Source organism: Lupinus angustifolius, chromosome LG03 (assembly GCF_001865875.1).
Source record: "Lupinus angustifolius cultivar Tanjil chromosome LG03, LupAngTanjil_v1.0, whole genome shotgun sequence".
Lineage (NCBI taxonomy): Eukaryota > Viridiplantae > Streptophyta > Magnoliopsida > Fabales > Fabaceae > Lupinus > Lupinus angustifolius.
The window spans coordinates 25007010-25019758 of NC_032011.1; the positions used below are offsets into that span (position 1 = coordinate 25007010).

The 12749-nt window shown below is 32.3% G+C and overlaps 2 protein-coding genes across 5 annotated transcripts; one reads left to right on the forward strand and one right to left on the reverse strand.

The window, feature by feature from the left end:
* On the reverse strand, nt 2413–11770 carry LOC109344002. 3 transcript variants are annotated; one of them, XM_019582563.1, is made up of 10 exons: nt 11440–11760; nt 10875–10911; nt 10696–10774; nt 10544–10589; nt 10363–10461; nt 9555–9623; nt 9102–9459; nt 8841–8989; nt 7749–8626; nt 2413–2424 (listed from the first exon to the last, which is right to left on the reverse strand). In XM_019582563.1, exons 1-9 carry the CDS (start codon nt 11713–11715, stop codon nt 7793–7795), a joined length of 1947 nt encoding a protein of 648 aa, XP_019438108.1. In that variant the 5' UTR covers nt 11716–11760; the 3' UTR covers nt 2413–2424; nt 7749–7792. The 3 variants fall into 3 exon arrangements, with proteins under 3 accessions (XP_019438108.1, XP_019438109.1, XP_019438107.1); XM_019582564.1 differs by lacking the exon at nt 2413–2424 and having other exon boundaries at nt 7532–8626; nt 11440–11666; nt 11697–11770; XM_019582562.1 differs by lacking the exon at nt 2413–2424 and having other exon boundaries at nt 7532–8626; nt 11440–11759.
* On the forward strand, nt 3458–5603 carry LOC109344003 (glycosyltransferase family 92 protein Os08g0121900-like). 2 transcript variants are annotated; one of them, XM_019582565.1, is made up of 2 exons: nt 3458–5302; nt 5350–5603. In XM_019582565.1, exon 1 carries the CDS (start codon nt 3508–3510, stop codon nt 5260–5262), a length of 1755 nt encoding a protein of 584 aa, XP_019438110.1. In that variant the 5' UTR covers nt 3458–3507; the 3' UTR covers nt 5263–5302; nt 5350–5603. The 2 variants fall into 2 exon arrangements, with proteins under 2 accessions (XP_019438110.1, XP_019438111.1); XM_019582566.1 differs by having other exon boundaries at nt 3458–5292; nt 5355–5603.

Sequence of the window (12749 nt, forward strand, 5' to 3'; positions counted from 1 at the left end):
TTTTTCAAGATAAATGTTGGTATATTATATATGTATATCTAACTTCGTTGATATGTGGTTTAGTTAGTGAACCATCAGTTGAAGCACTATACGGGTACCTTTAACCTTGATATTAATAACACTAATTTTATTATAAATGAAGAAAAAATATACAAGTTAACAGTGTCAATTTTGTATACACTATTAATATATCATATACTATTTTATATTTAATTATTATTGATTATTAAATAAACTAATACAAATGAATGGTGAGTGATATAATATCAAACTATAAATAAAAATACATAGATATTATAATCATTAAATAACATCCTTTTGCATTTAGTGAGCAAAAAGAACCTAGTAGGAAATGGAATGGGAATGGGTGAAGCTTTCTCTAACATGAATTTTAAACTTTATATGTGAATGTGGATCAAGCAAAGTAAATTACTTTATCAACTTACTTCAAATTTTGTCCAAAGCTTTAAAGTTCAAGTTACATGTTGGAGAATTCTCACCTAAACAATAACATATTAAACCTTTTAAAGTTCAAGTCACAAAAATATTATTTATCATTAATAAGTTGTGCCACATTAAAAAAAAATACTAAATCAGTAAGTGATAAATATAAAAAATTAACAACATGTGCATTGCATCACCTTAATGCTAGTTTTCAAACTTGTGAAAGCAAAAGTGTTGAATTAGTCTTGTTAACATGCTACCAATGATCTTTCAATAATAATAATAATAATAATAAACTCTACTTGTATTATTTACAAGTTACAATAAAGGGATTGATTATCAATCTAGAGAGCCAATCACCAATTAACATGCTATTAAAAATAGATACATAAGTATATAATGCTAAAAACTAATATTATAATATTTATTTTTTGTTATCGTGAGATTTAATCGAGTTTTACACCATTAGAACATGATGATACATAATAACAGGCTATTGATAGAAAAGTAGATAAAGTTCATGGTTCATAATTGATTGATCAGAAAAGCAAAGTTAACTTCTAAGCTAGTTGATGACTACAAAATGAAATAAACTCTATAAAGATCAACCATAATAATTATTTTTAGGCTTGTTTTTAATGGAATAATAACATTCTTATTCTGTTATTCATTGTGTCATTTTTATTTTTTCATTTTTGTTTTTAAATAAGAAGAATTCTTAGTTGTTCTTAACCCAGGAAAGTGAAGAGAGATGTATATGTTGTGTGAAAAATGTGGATATTGTCGGACCCAAATAAGAATAAAATTATGTTTGTCACTGTAAGAAAAAACAAATGTTATTCTTATTTCATAAGAAATTATAATAAATTATAAAATAATAGGTTGAACCCAAATAAAAAATTTGTTTGTTAAGGTGGATGTTGTAAACTCGTAAGTTTCAATAAATTACTTGCTTATGATGTCACATAATTCTATTTGACTTAACTTAATATTGGACTTATATTAGTAACTTTCGATATCTTGCCTAATAGTTATGTTTAAATCTCAACCTCTTTGTACTTTGTAATTGTACATGTTTATTATTCTGAATACTTATATGCTTTGATTAAGATATTGCTGAGTTCATTTAAGTGTGAAGTCTCACATTGGATATGTGGGGAGGAGTGAAATAGTTTATAAGAAGGAAAGACCCATAAAACTAATGCCTTAAGGTTTTGGTTCAAGATGTGTTGTCTCACTTGTGACTCTTCACTCTTCCCAAACCCATGACTTGGTCATGTTTCATTGTAATGAGTCTCGCCATAAATATGATTATTCAAATAATTTTTGGTTTATTTTCCTTTTTTACTTTGTAACTTAATTTTTGATGATGAAAATAGTAGTAATATTAAATTCAAAATGTAACTGATCTCAATTTTTGTCATTGAAATATTATTGTTCTTATTAAATATCAAAATTATATTTTGAGACTCAGAAAAATGTTTAAAAACTTTAGTGAGAATGTTTGACATTTTCAAAAATTGGTTGAAATTGATTTTAAGTTCCAAAAAATAGTCTAAGAATGAATACATTTTTGGTAATTTATTTAAAAAAACATCAAATTTATTTTCAAATATAACTATTTAATTATAATACACTATAACCTTTATTCAGTATTACTAGTAAAATATTATTTGAAATTCAAATTATATTTGCTTCAGATTCATTTTTATTTTGAAATTTAATTTATGGGAGTCAAAATAATAATAATTTAAAATAAAAAATATAATTGGATTCAATTTTCTCATTGGAGATGATACTATATTTATGAAACACCAAAAGTATATTTTGAAACTCCAAAAATAATTTATTTTCAAGTTTATTTATAATATTTGAAAGATGAATGCTAAACCCACATAATGTCACATATATCTAGCCTAGTTGAAGAACACACAAAGGAACCTAGATCCTACATACAAAATTTCTCTATCTCTATACTAACTAGCCCAATAATATCATGTCAGATATCTAAATGTGTTAATATATCAATTAATAAGAAATTGAATAAGATGAGTTATATCTTATTAAATCTATACAGAGACATATAAAACTTTTGATATTAGATTCCACTTAAACAAGTTGAAACCATATAAGCTTCTCATTGAATCAAAAAAACTTTTGCTTTGTATATTTCTTTCAATCTCTCTCTATCTTGACCTCTCCTCCTCTATCACAAATAGAAATAGTTGCCCACCCACTCCTTCATCCCACAATTAGTTATATATAGTTGCATACATTATATCTAATTCTATACATTATATAAACAAAAACTTACATTAACATATTTAATAATCATATTTATTTAGATAACACTTTATTATATCTTTTTTTCTAATAAATTTGATTTTTTCTTCCAAAATGGAGGGAGACATGGTAATAATTAACACAATCTATAGTAATGTAAGATCTCATTATATCTGTAACACCCCAGTAATGTCATGCGACCTCCCCGGTCTATGACTGTCACCCACTAGCTTAAATACTTCTTGTATTTTATTTCCCATGAAGGGGAGCCTCCCACGACTCGAACCCATGACCTCAGGTATAAATGATCATTTTTCACATGAGTTGCTACCATTAAACTATTAGCGACTCATGTGAAAATGATCATTTATCCCTGATGTCATAGGTTCGAGTCGCGGGAGATTCCCTTTGTGAGGAATAAAATACTGCAGAGAGTGGATGACATGCTCAGTGTCGTTATGGACCGGAGAAGTCACATGACATTACTGAAGTATTACGGGTGATTAAAATGATCAACTACGAACCTGAAAGAAATAATTCCTTACATAAAGAACACATTTGATAATATTAAAATAATCTATAATTAAAAATATTACATCCTCTCCATTAAAACTTTAGAATATGATCGTTTATTTTTCTATTTATTTCATCCACCACCATCACAAACATTTACACCCATTCCTTTCAATTCCAAAATAAAATTCGAACATTAACGACCTTATTAATACTAACACTACCCCTTAATATTCGTTGTCTTCACATTATTCACGTTTAGAAACCATGCGTCGAAGACCAAACACCACTTTCCTCTTAACCTTCATCACCTTCTTAATTCTCTTCGCTATTTTTTCCCTTAACCTCTCCCGTAACGCACTTTCCCGTTTCCGTTATTCAGATTCCGTTTCTGACCTTGACACGCGCCATAACACCAACGACGATAATCTCTTTCTAAATGAATACAGCCACCCAAAACGCCGCGTTTCATCTATACATTTCAAAGTTTCTATTTCAACCGTTTCTATTCTTCTCCCTGATTGGGAGATTATGTTAATCGTTTCGCCAAACACACCCTTACATTATGATTACAACTACCGCTGCGTTTTTCGTAACGGTGCATTCTCTCCGGCGAGATTCTCCGGCGTGTTACCGTTTATGAATGTTTCCACGTTCAAGTGTGACCTACCGGAGTCTGTTCGTCGGCGGCGGATATTTTCTCAGCCTGCGTTGGTGACAGAAGCGTCGGAGAATGAAATGAACGATCCTTCTCCGGCGCCGGAGCTTTTGAGGTGGAACTTTCTTGTGTACGAGTCATTCTCCACGGAGGACGATGTCGTTTTGTTCGCGAAAGGTGTGAATCATCGCCAGGGTTACGATAGGTCTCCATCGGAGCTACGGTGCGTTTTCACGACGGGAGAAGGTAACGCCGTCAGAACCGCCGTTACAAGCTCCGTCCAAGAAGTTTTCCGATGTCCGCGCCCTGATCATGCGTTATTATTTCCAGAAAGCGAGAAAATCGGAATTTCTCTCGAAATTATCGCAGAAAATCTCGTGGTTCCATCCGTGGCTTCTTACAGGCCCAGGCCCAAGCCCAGGCCCAATTCTGTAATGAAAGCCCAGGCCCAACCGAAATATTTCCTGTGCGCGTGTACAATGGTTTATAATGTGGGGAAGTTTTTAAGAGAATGGGTTATGTATCATTCTAAGGTTGGTGTAGAAAATTTCATATTGTATGATAATAATAGCGACGATAATTTAGAAACCGTGGTTAATGAGTTACATGAAGAAGGTTACAATATCACAACATTGCTTTGGATTTGGCCTAAGACACAAGAAGCTGGATTCTCTCATAGTATTCTACACTCCAAGTCTAATGCCTTGTGTTCTTGGATCATGTACGTTGATGTAGACGAATTCGTATTTTCACCTTCTTGGATTGGAAGTAGTTATAAAACTCGAAATGAACTTCCATCATTGAAATCAATGTTGCCGCATCGACAAATGTCCAAGGTTGGACGTATCGGACAGGTGTCGATGCAGTGTAACGAATTTGGACCATCGGGTCAACGAAAGAATCCAACAGAGGGTGTGACACAAGGGTACACATGTCGAAGGAGGGTGGAGCAAAGACATAAGTCTATTGTATTGGTGGATGCGGTGGACCCCAGTTTGAGGAATGTGATACATCATTTCGAGGTTAATGAGAAGGAAGGGTATAGGTCTAAGCAACTAAGTATGGAAAAGGGGGTGGTGAATCATTATAAGTACCAAGCTTGGGATGAATTTAAGAACAAGTTTAGGAGGAGGGTGAGTGCTTATGTTGTGGATTGGAGGCAAAATGTGAACCTTAAATCTAAGGATAGAACCCCTGGTTTAGGGTTTCAGCCAATTGAGCCTAAGGATTGGGTGCACAAGTTTTGTGAAGTTAGAGATCAAAGGTTAAAGTCCTTAACCCAAACATGGTTCAGCATATACTTGAGGCATAATGAGACTAGAATGGCTTGGCAAAAAAAGCTAAGAGATTATTTTATTCCTTGATTGGAATTACAGTTTAGAATACCTTTTTGGGTCGGGAATGGGAAGCATATGAAGTGATATAAAATATGAGAAAACAGATATATACCCATTGGTGTGGTGTGATAGGCTTTGTGTATCATACGAAGTATAAATTTGAAGAATCGATGGGTTTGGGTGGATTTTATATTACTCATATATTCCAATTTTTTATGCTTGGAATATAATATTGAATAGCTTTATACCTTGTTTGAATTTGTACCAATTCCACATTCTGTTCCCTACTAATGTTGATAGTGAGGCTGAATTTCTCTCTGTATTGCACCACCTTTTTTGTGATTTTGGTATACTCTATTATTCTCTTTTTTGATCTGCCCAATTTCTTCATTTATTATGAATTGCTAGTACTAATTAGCAACATTGAAACATTCCCTTTTTTAATGGTTACGTGTAAACTTGAAACATTAAACAGATCAAGCAAATACATCAGAAATATAGCATACGTCAAAAACATGTGATATTCTAATATAATAAAATATACTTTATTGGTTGTGTACATGTGTTGTAACTTTGAGTAGCTTACGCAAAGATAAAAAGGAGTAACTTGTTTCATAATCCATCACATGTATACTTTATTTGGTTCCTTTTGAGTTTACGTCCACTTTTCATTCCAAATTCTTGGAGCTACACTAGATGGGTAAGGGTCATTTGGGAGCAACATCGAGCTGTCTCATAACTTTGTGTCAGGAGGTGTGATTAATCAAAAAAATATTTAATAATTATAATTTTAATTTAAATAATTATTTTTAACCAATAAAAATTGATGATATATAGAGTAGTACAAAAAAAATGAGACAACATATATGGTCTCAGGGTCATTGAAGTAAGTACTTCCATGGCCAACAATAAATATAAGTACGTAGCATGGGTCGGTCCCTCCACCATATCTAAATTAGTATACAACTTTTATTCTAAAGTTTATATCATTTAATGTATCATGTGTTATTGGTTGGAAAATATAAATTAATTTAGAAGATATGCACTTGTCTAAATTTTGTAGGGTAATAAAAGTTAAAATTCATTATAAAAAAAATAGGATACCAATGCCATTGAAGCTTATAATACTTTATATGAATTTGGAAAATGTTTTAGATTTATATTTATAACTATATAAAAGTATTTCTTTTTATCAGATGTATTCCCTAACTTTTTTGGGGTAAGAAACTAATTTCTTTCGAGTTCGTAACTGCCCCTCTCAACGCTGACTATAAACATTTTATTATTCTCAAGACAAAATATTGAAGTAAAATTGCTATTATTATTATTATTATTATTATTATTAATCATGTATTGAATGGACATTTAAATTCATCCACTGTTTTATGACATTGGTTTCGTACAAAAAGAAATTTTTCCACATACATAAGCAACCACTTGATTAAAAATAAAATCGCAATTACAGAATATCTCAGTAGACAAAGATATAACGAACACGCCTAATCTTTGATAATTATAGCACATGAAATGAAATAAAAAAGTACATGTAATTTAACAAATCTTTCTTCTCATTAAATAATGATTTAAAAATGCAATTCTCACTGCATCTAAATTTATATATACGAAGGTAACAATATAAATTATATAATCATGTTTTGTACCATTCATTTTAGGACATTCGGACAAGAATACATTCAACATCACAGTTTTGGAATTGGGCAATTGTGAAAATTAATATAAGCAATTAACATAATTAATTTTCAAACTGTATTTTATTTTCCATATTTACTAATTAATTCATTCGTTCCTTTATAAGTGTGTCCCATGTTGTATTATACAAACTACTAAATAAATTTGATATTTTAGGTAAAATTGTTATCATTTTTCCATTCATGTTGCTTCACTATTATTTTTATATCTCCACGCTTATGAGGGTAATGAATAATTAATTAATGTTGTCTTAAAGTGACAATTTAATAAGAACATTTTTTTCTTCGAAAAAATGACAATTATAAAGGAATGAATAAAAAAAGATCAATACAACTTGTGATACATTTTCCCCTAAAATTGTTTTCAAATGGGGATATAAAAGCCAACTCACCAGGTCGAAAGTTCAATCCCTGAAAACAAAATTTGTTGGAAAAAACAACCACGAACTTCTAAATTGATTAATTCCTTATCCAAAAAGGTAAGAAGATACTCATGATAGTACAAAAAAAAGATCAAATAGTGCACCTAGAAAGAGAAATATACTATTAAGTCATTAAAATAATCAACCACCTCTTCCAACATCATGGATTATAGAATGTTGAGCATTGCATGTTAAAAACTTTACAAATGTGTATGTAACTAACATAAGTTGCAGCCACATGAGTCATTGGCTATAGCTAACCCTGTCACCATCACTATTACTATAATTTTGGTACATTGAAGATGCAAACTGAACTATAAGCATGTTGGCATAGCCAGCTTCCATCATAAAGTCAAAAATAAAAATAAGAAGATAATTCTACTGAAATATTCTTAAATCAAATAAGAGAAAAAGAAGTATTTATTGTCATAGTTGCAATGCCAAATTTGGCTGCCTCTGAGAACCATTCTCCACATTGGAACTACCAGAATTTGTTGCTACAATCTTCCTGTTTAAGTCATTAGCAAGTGGAAAAGAACTCTGATTAGTGGGCACTTCCATTCCCTGCCAAGATGGTTTTCCGGCAAGTCCTTGAGACAAACTTTGTGACTCAAATCCAGATTCCGGGGGCAGTAAATTGATGGAATGTAGTTGACTTGGATTGTTTAAGAACTGGCCTCTAAGTGGCTGATTAATATTTGCAGGCGCCATGTGGCTGCTTATGGAATCCATGTCGAGCATTTGAGGAACATTCCCAGAACTGGTTGATCCAGTTAAGTCGGCAAGTCTTACCATCTTCATTTGAGGTGAAAAATTAGACCCCGGTCGACAATTTGAACCAAAATCATCAGAGCGCACCATGGACTCCTGTTGCATCCTCAAAGGAACCATGGATTCAATACCACCACCGGCATTGTTGACGGGATTCGAATCATTTTGGTAATTAAATTCTCTATTCATTACCATGTCTCCACTTTGCAAGAATGGTCTGTTTTCAACAGGGAGTGATCCAGATGGAGAAAGAAAACTACTTTTATAATCCTCTGGTACAGGAGGGCCTGAAGTTTTCTCATCATCACAAGCCGGGAAGTGTTGCTTCTGTGACGCATTATCTTCAGCTACCCATCCAGGACCATATTCATGTCCTCGTGGCAAAACACTGCTGATTTTCCTTGCAGCAATCTTCCAAGCAACAGGACCAAGATCTGCAGCAAAATGGGCTAGGCTTCTCGCATAGCTATGCTTGACATGTAAACCAACCTGGTTTATAAAAAGAATGAAAACCAATTTTGTAACAAACAAAAAACAGTCAGAACTGACTGAGCGTGGGATAGAAACCCAACCTAGAGACTATAAAAGATTTTCAAACTATAATGATTCACAGAAGATGTTTGCCTAACTTGCTTCCAGGTTTGTATTCTGTGGTTGGGGGAAAGTAAAAGAGAGAGAAGAAAAAAAAAATAGAAATTTATACCGCAAGTAGCTGCTTCAATTCATCTTCAACTGTGGCCAGTAATGGTGGTTGATTTCTAAATGCGACTGGATTGTTGTAAGTGTCACGCTTGGTCTCATCGACCACAGACTGCTTCTTTCCATACCTTAACACAGCTTTTAAAACAGAAGCTGAAAGCAAAATATGTAAAAAAAGGAATCATTTCAATAAACTCGGTATTTTTTCGCCAATGATTGAATCCAGAAGGAAAAGCAAAAACATCAGGAAGGTACAGATATTGACCTGGAAACTCATTCTCCCAATCATACGACCAATTAGTATAACCTCCGCTGTTTAAATTGCTGTGGGAGGCCCTCACTGATGAATCTGCAGGCTGAAATTTGCTTAGTGCTTTTCTGAGATTATAAACATTGGAACCACTGGCAATGTCCCTGCCAGAAGCAAGAGTTGCATCAGAGGAAGATTCAGGACCAACCCGGTCTGAAGGAGACAAAGTCAGCGACTTTATTATGTTTTTTCCTGGTGGCCTTCCTCTCTGCACAATCTTGTGTTGTGGTTTAGGCTGTGGTTCACTATCACTATCAGTCTCTTGTCTCAAATTCTCAAAGTCCTTCTTTGCTATCTCTTGCATGGCTCGGGCCTAAGAAAAAGCGTAATCTTTAACTTACAACAAACTTAACAAACATCCAAAAGGAAAGGAAACAATATAGTTTTTAACTTCAGACTTTACGATACCTGTCGGTGGTAAATAGTATCTGGAGAATTATATTGCATCGCATTAGAGCATATCAAGAACACATCGTTCTGCAAGAAAGAAACAGCAGAGTTCAAATTTTGTATCAGACCAATAGGAAATATTTTACTTCAACTTTAAACAGTAGCACATAAAATCTAAATCCTCCAACAAGATAGGCTGAACAACCAAAAGGAAGTGTTAAGATTAATAGTTAAAAAACTGCCACAAGTACCAAATTTAACTATCAGTCAACCTAAAATGGGCACCATGGCAAGTGACAGTTGTCACTTGGGTTTACAATGATGGCGTAACAAAATTGATACAATAAGCATTCCATATTGAAACCAAACAGATGACATATCAAAAATATAAATTCTTCATCAACACAACTAAAGCACACAAAAATTATGTTCATAGCAAATCAGACTGTAATATATGTTGGTTTCCACTCAAAAAAAATCTAAAATTGCCTACTAATGTGATTCACAAAAAACTCTTATCACTTAGTTTATCAACACTCTAACTTTCACACGTACTGTATGCACAATTCAGCAGCATTACGCAAATGTATTTCAGGTGACCTATCAAATGTATCAAATAAATGAACAGTGTTTCTTGAGGAGAAGCAACTAAAAAGGGAAGGAGAGAGATTTCTTCAATCGACTGATGTAAAAAGGCAATTGTTCATAAATGTTAACGACTATAATGATCACATGACTTACGCATGGAGAATCATGAAATTGGCATTTCATGCAACATAATTTTGAAATAGATAGTTCTACGAAGAGTAAAAATTGCAGCACGAACCTCAAAAGTTTCTAGGTTGGCATAAAGTCCCCCATCCAATTTGTTCCTCACAGTTCCAAAATCCATGGGGTTCTTAATGATATCATGGTAATCCGGGAGCTGTAAAAACAAAGTTTCTTAATACCAACTCAAATTCAAGTACATAAACACCATATATATTCAGTATAACAAAAAAATTCACCTCTTCTGGATCCACTGGCTCAGAGAATACATCATGAGTGTCCTTTCTGCAAAATGGTTGGAACAGTTTCAGAACATAACCAATGAAATCCCCAACTGAAAGAGGTAAAAAAGGGAAAAAGAACATATAAAGAAACAAATAAAAGAACATACTTTTGAAGCCTATCAAGGATAAACAGCAAGAGCTTTTTATCTGGTAAAGGTGTAGTGGGACCTGACTCACACTGTGAACCTGTCAAAGAGATATTATAAAATTCACCAACATTAATATTCTCCCACTATAGTATATGATTTCATAAAAATAAAATCATAATCCATACATAATTTCATACCATCTTTACTCTCAATCGCTTTCAGAACCTTTCCATCCTGCAAATTCATCAAATCCCAATACACATGTGCTATCAGAATTCAAAATCAAAACCCAAAAAATAAAATTAAAAAACACAAGCAGAAGCTAGGACATAAAATTGGGTTTTTTTTATTAATAAAACAAAAGGCAACAGAGAAAGAATTTATAAAAAAAAAGAAGCAAAAACAAAACAAAATCCCTAGAATACTGAGAGATGAGACAAATTAAAACTTTTTATGCATGTCCGTGCAATCTTTGTATAGTCAATTAATGAAAGATTAAATTTTTAGGGGAAAAAGAATGAAAGCAGTGTCCCACACAAATTTCCCCCAAAATAATTTAAAAATACGAAATACAAAAAAAAAAACCTAAACGGTCAAACAAATCCAATGGTTCCCAAAATCAACAACAAGATAAAAATAAAAAAAGAGAAATCACAATTCACAAATCACAATTCACAAATCACAACACGCGCGAAATTCCCCCCAAAAAATAACAAATTGTGTTATAACAAGGAGAATGGTGGAATTGAAGATAAAACGCACCGTTTGGTGGTGAATGTTGCGTGTGTTTGAGGGAGTAGTAGTAGAATTGAAAGAATGATGTGAATTGAGACGAATCAAGAGCTTTTGCTTCTTCTGGGTACGTTCATCATCGTCGTCGTTTTGATGATGAAGGTTAGAATGGGAATTATGGTTTTGTTGTTTTTTAAGAGATCGTTTTTGAAGATCTAAAAGAGAAGGACGACCCTTCTTTTTCTTCTTGGTGGTTGTGGCGGTGGTGGTGGTTGTGATGGTGGTTGCATCAGATACGTCACCCATTGTTTCCTCCTCTTTTCTCGCTCTCACCACCCTAACCCAATTACACTTTCTCCCGTTTCCCTTTTTTATTATTTCCTTTTTATTCATTCATTTAATTCATTAATAAATATTACTATTATATTATACTTATCGATCCACATTCTTATTTTTCTAATATAATATATCATCATTATTACTATTTAACTAAAAAATAATTTAAATATAAGAAATGTAATATATTAATTCAATAGAGAATAAATATATAGATAAGAAAATAAGTAGAAGAATAATAATATATTAATATAAAAATGAAAGTAATTTGTGGAAGTTTGTAATAGTTATTTATGAAAAATATTATAAATGATAAATTTTGAATATAAAAATCATATTATAGTGTGGTTATTATTTGTCTTGTCTTTATTAATAGTATAAAAGTATAAATAAATTAAATATAGATGTAGAAGTATAGATTATATAGTATGTGTGCCACTCACGTGATCTTAGTAAACGGGCTTGACCCAAAACGGGAAACGGTGAGGACTAGTGGTAGGCTTAGGAATAACGCCACCCAACACAAACAATTCAATTTTATGGAAAATCACTATAACTTTATGTATTTTCAAACCATGTAATCTAGCCTATTTTTTCTTGGTACATTTTGTTTTAACAATGTACTTATATAAAGATTATTAACTAAAGATAGTGAAGAAGAATAAATAATTCTTAATATTGATTGTTCGTAAAATGGATAAAGTTAATAGATGTCCCGCGGAAGTTAAGCATATTAAAGTCAATGTAGATAACAGTAAAATTAAAATTTTTAAGGTTATGGGAGGAGATGGAGCCATTAGAGATTGATTGTTTGAATTCTTTGCTAATTTTTGTATTAGTTTGCCTATTGGTCTGCAACTTGCTTGAAGAGTTTAAAAATGTTATTATGGAAAGTGACTATTCATATATGGTCCAAATCATTGTAGGTGAAGTTTATGTTCGTTTTACCAAAGAGTGGTTAATGATATTCGTGTCTAATTATATCATGATTGGACTTGTGAGGT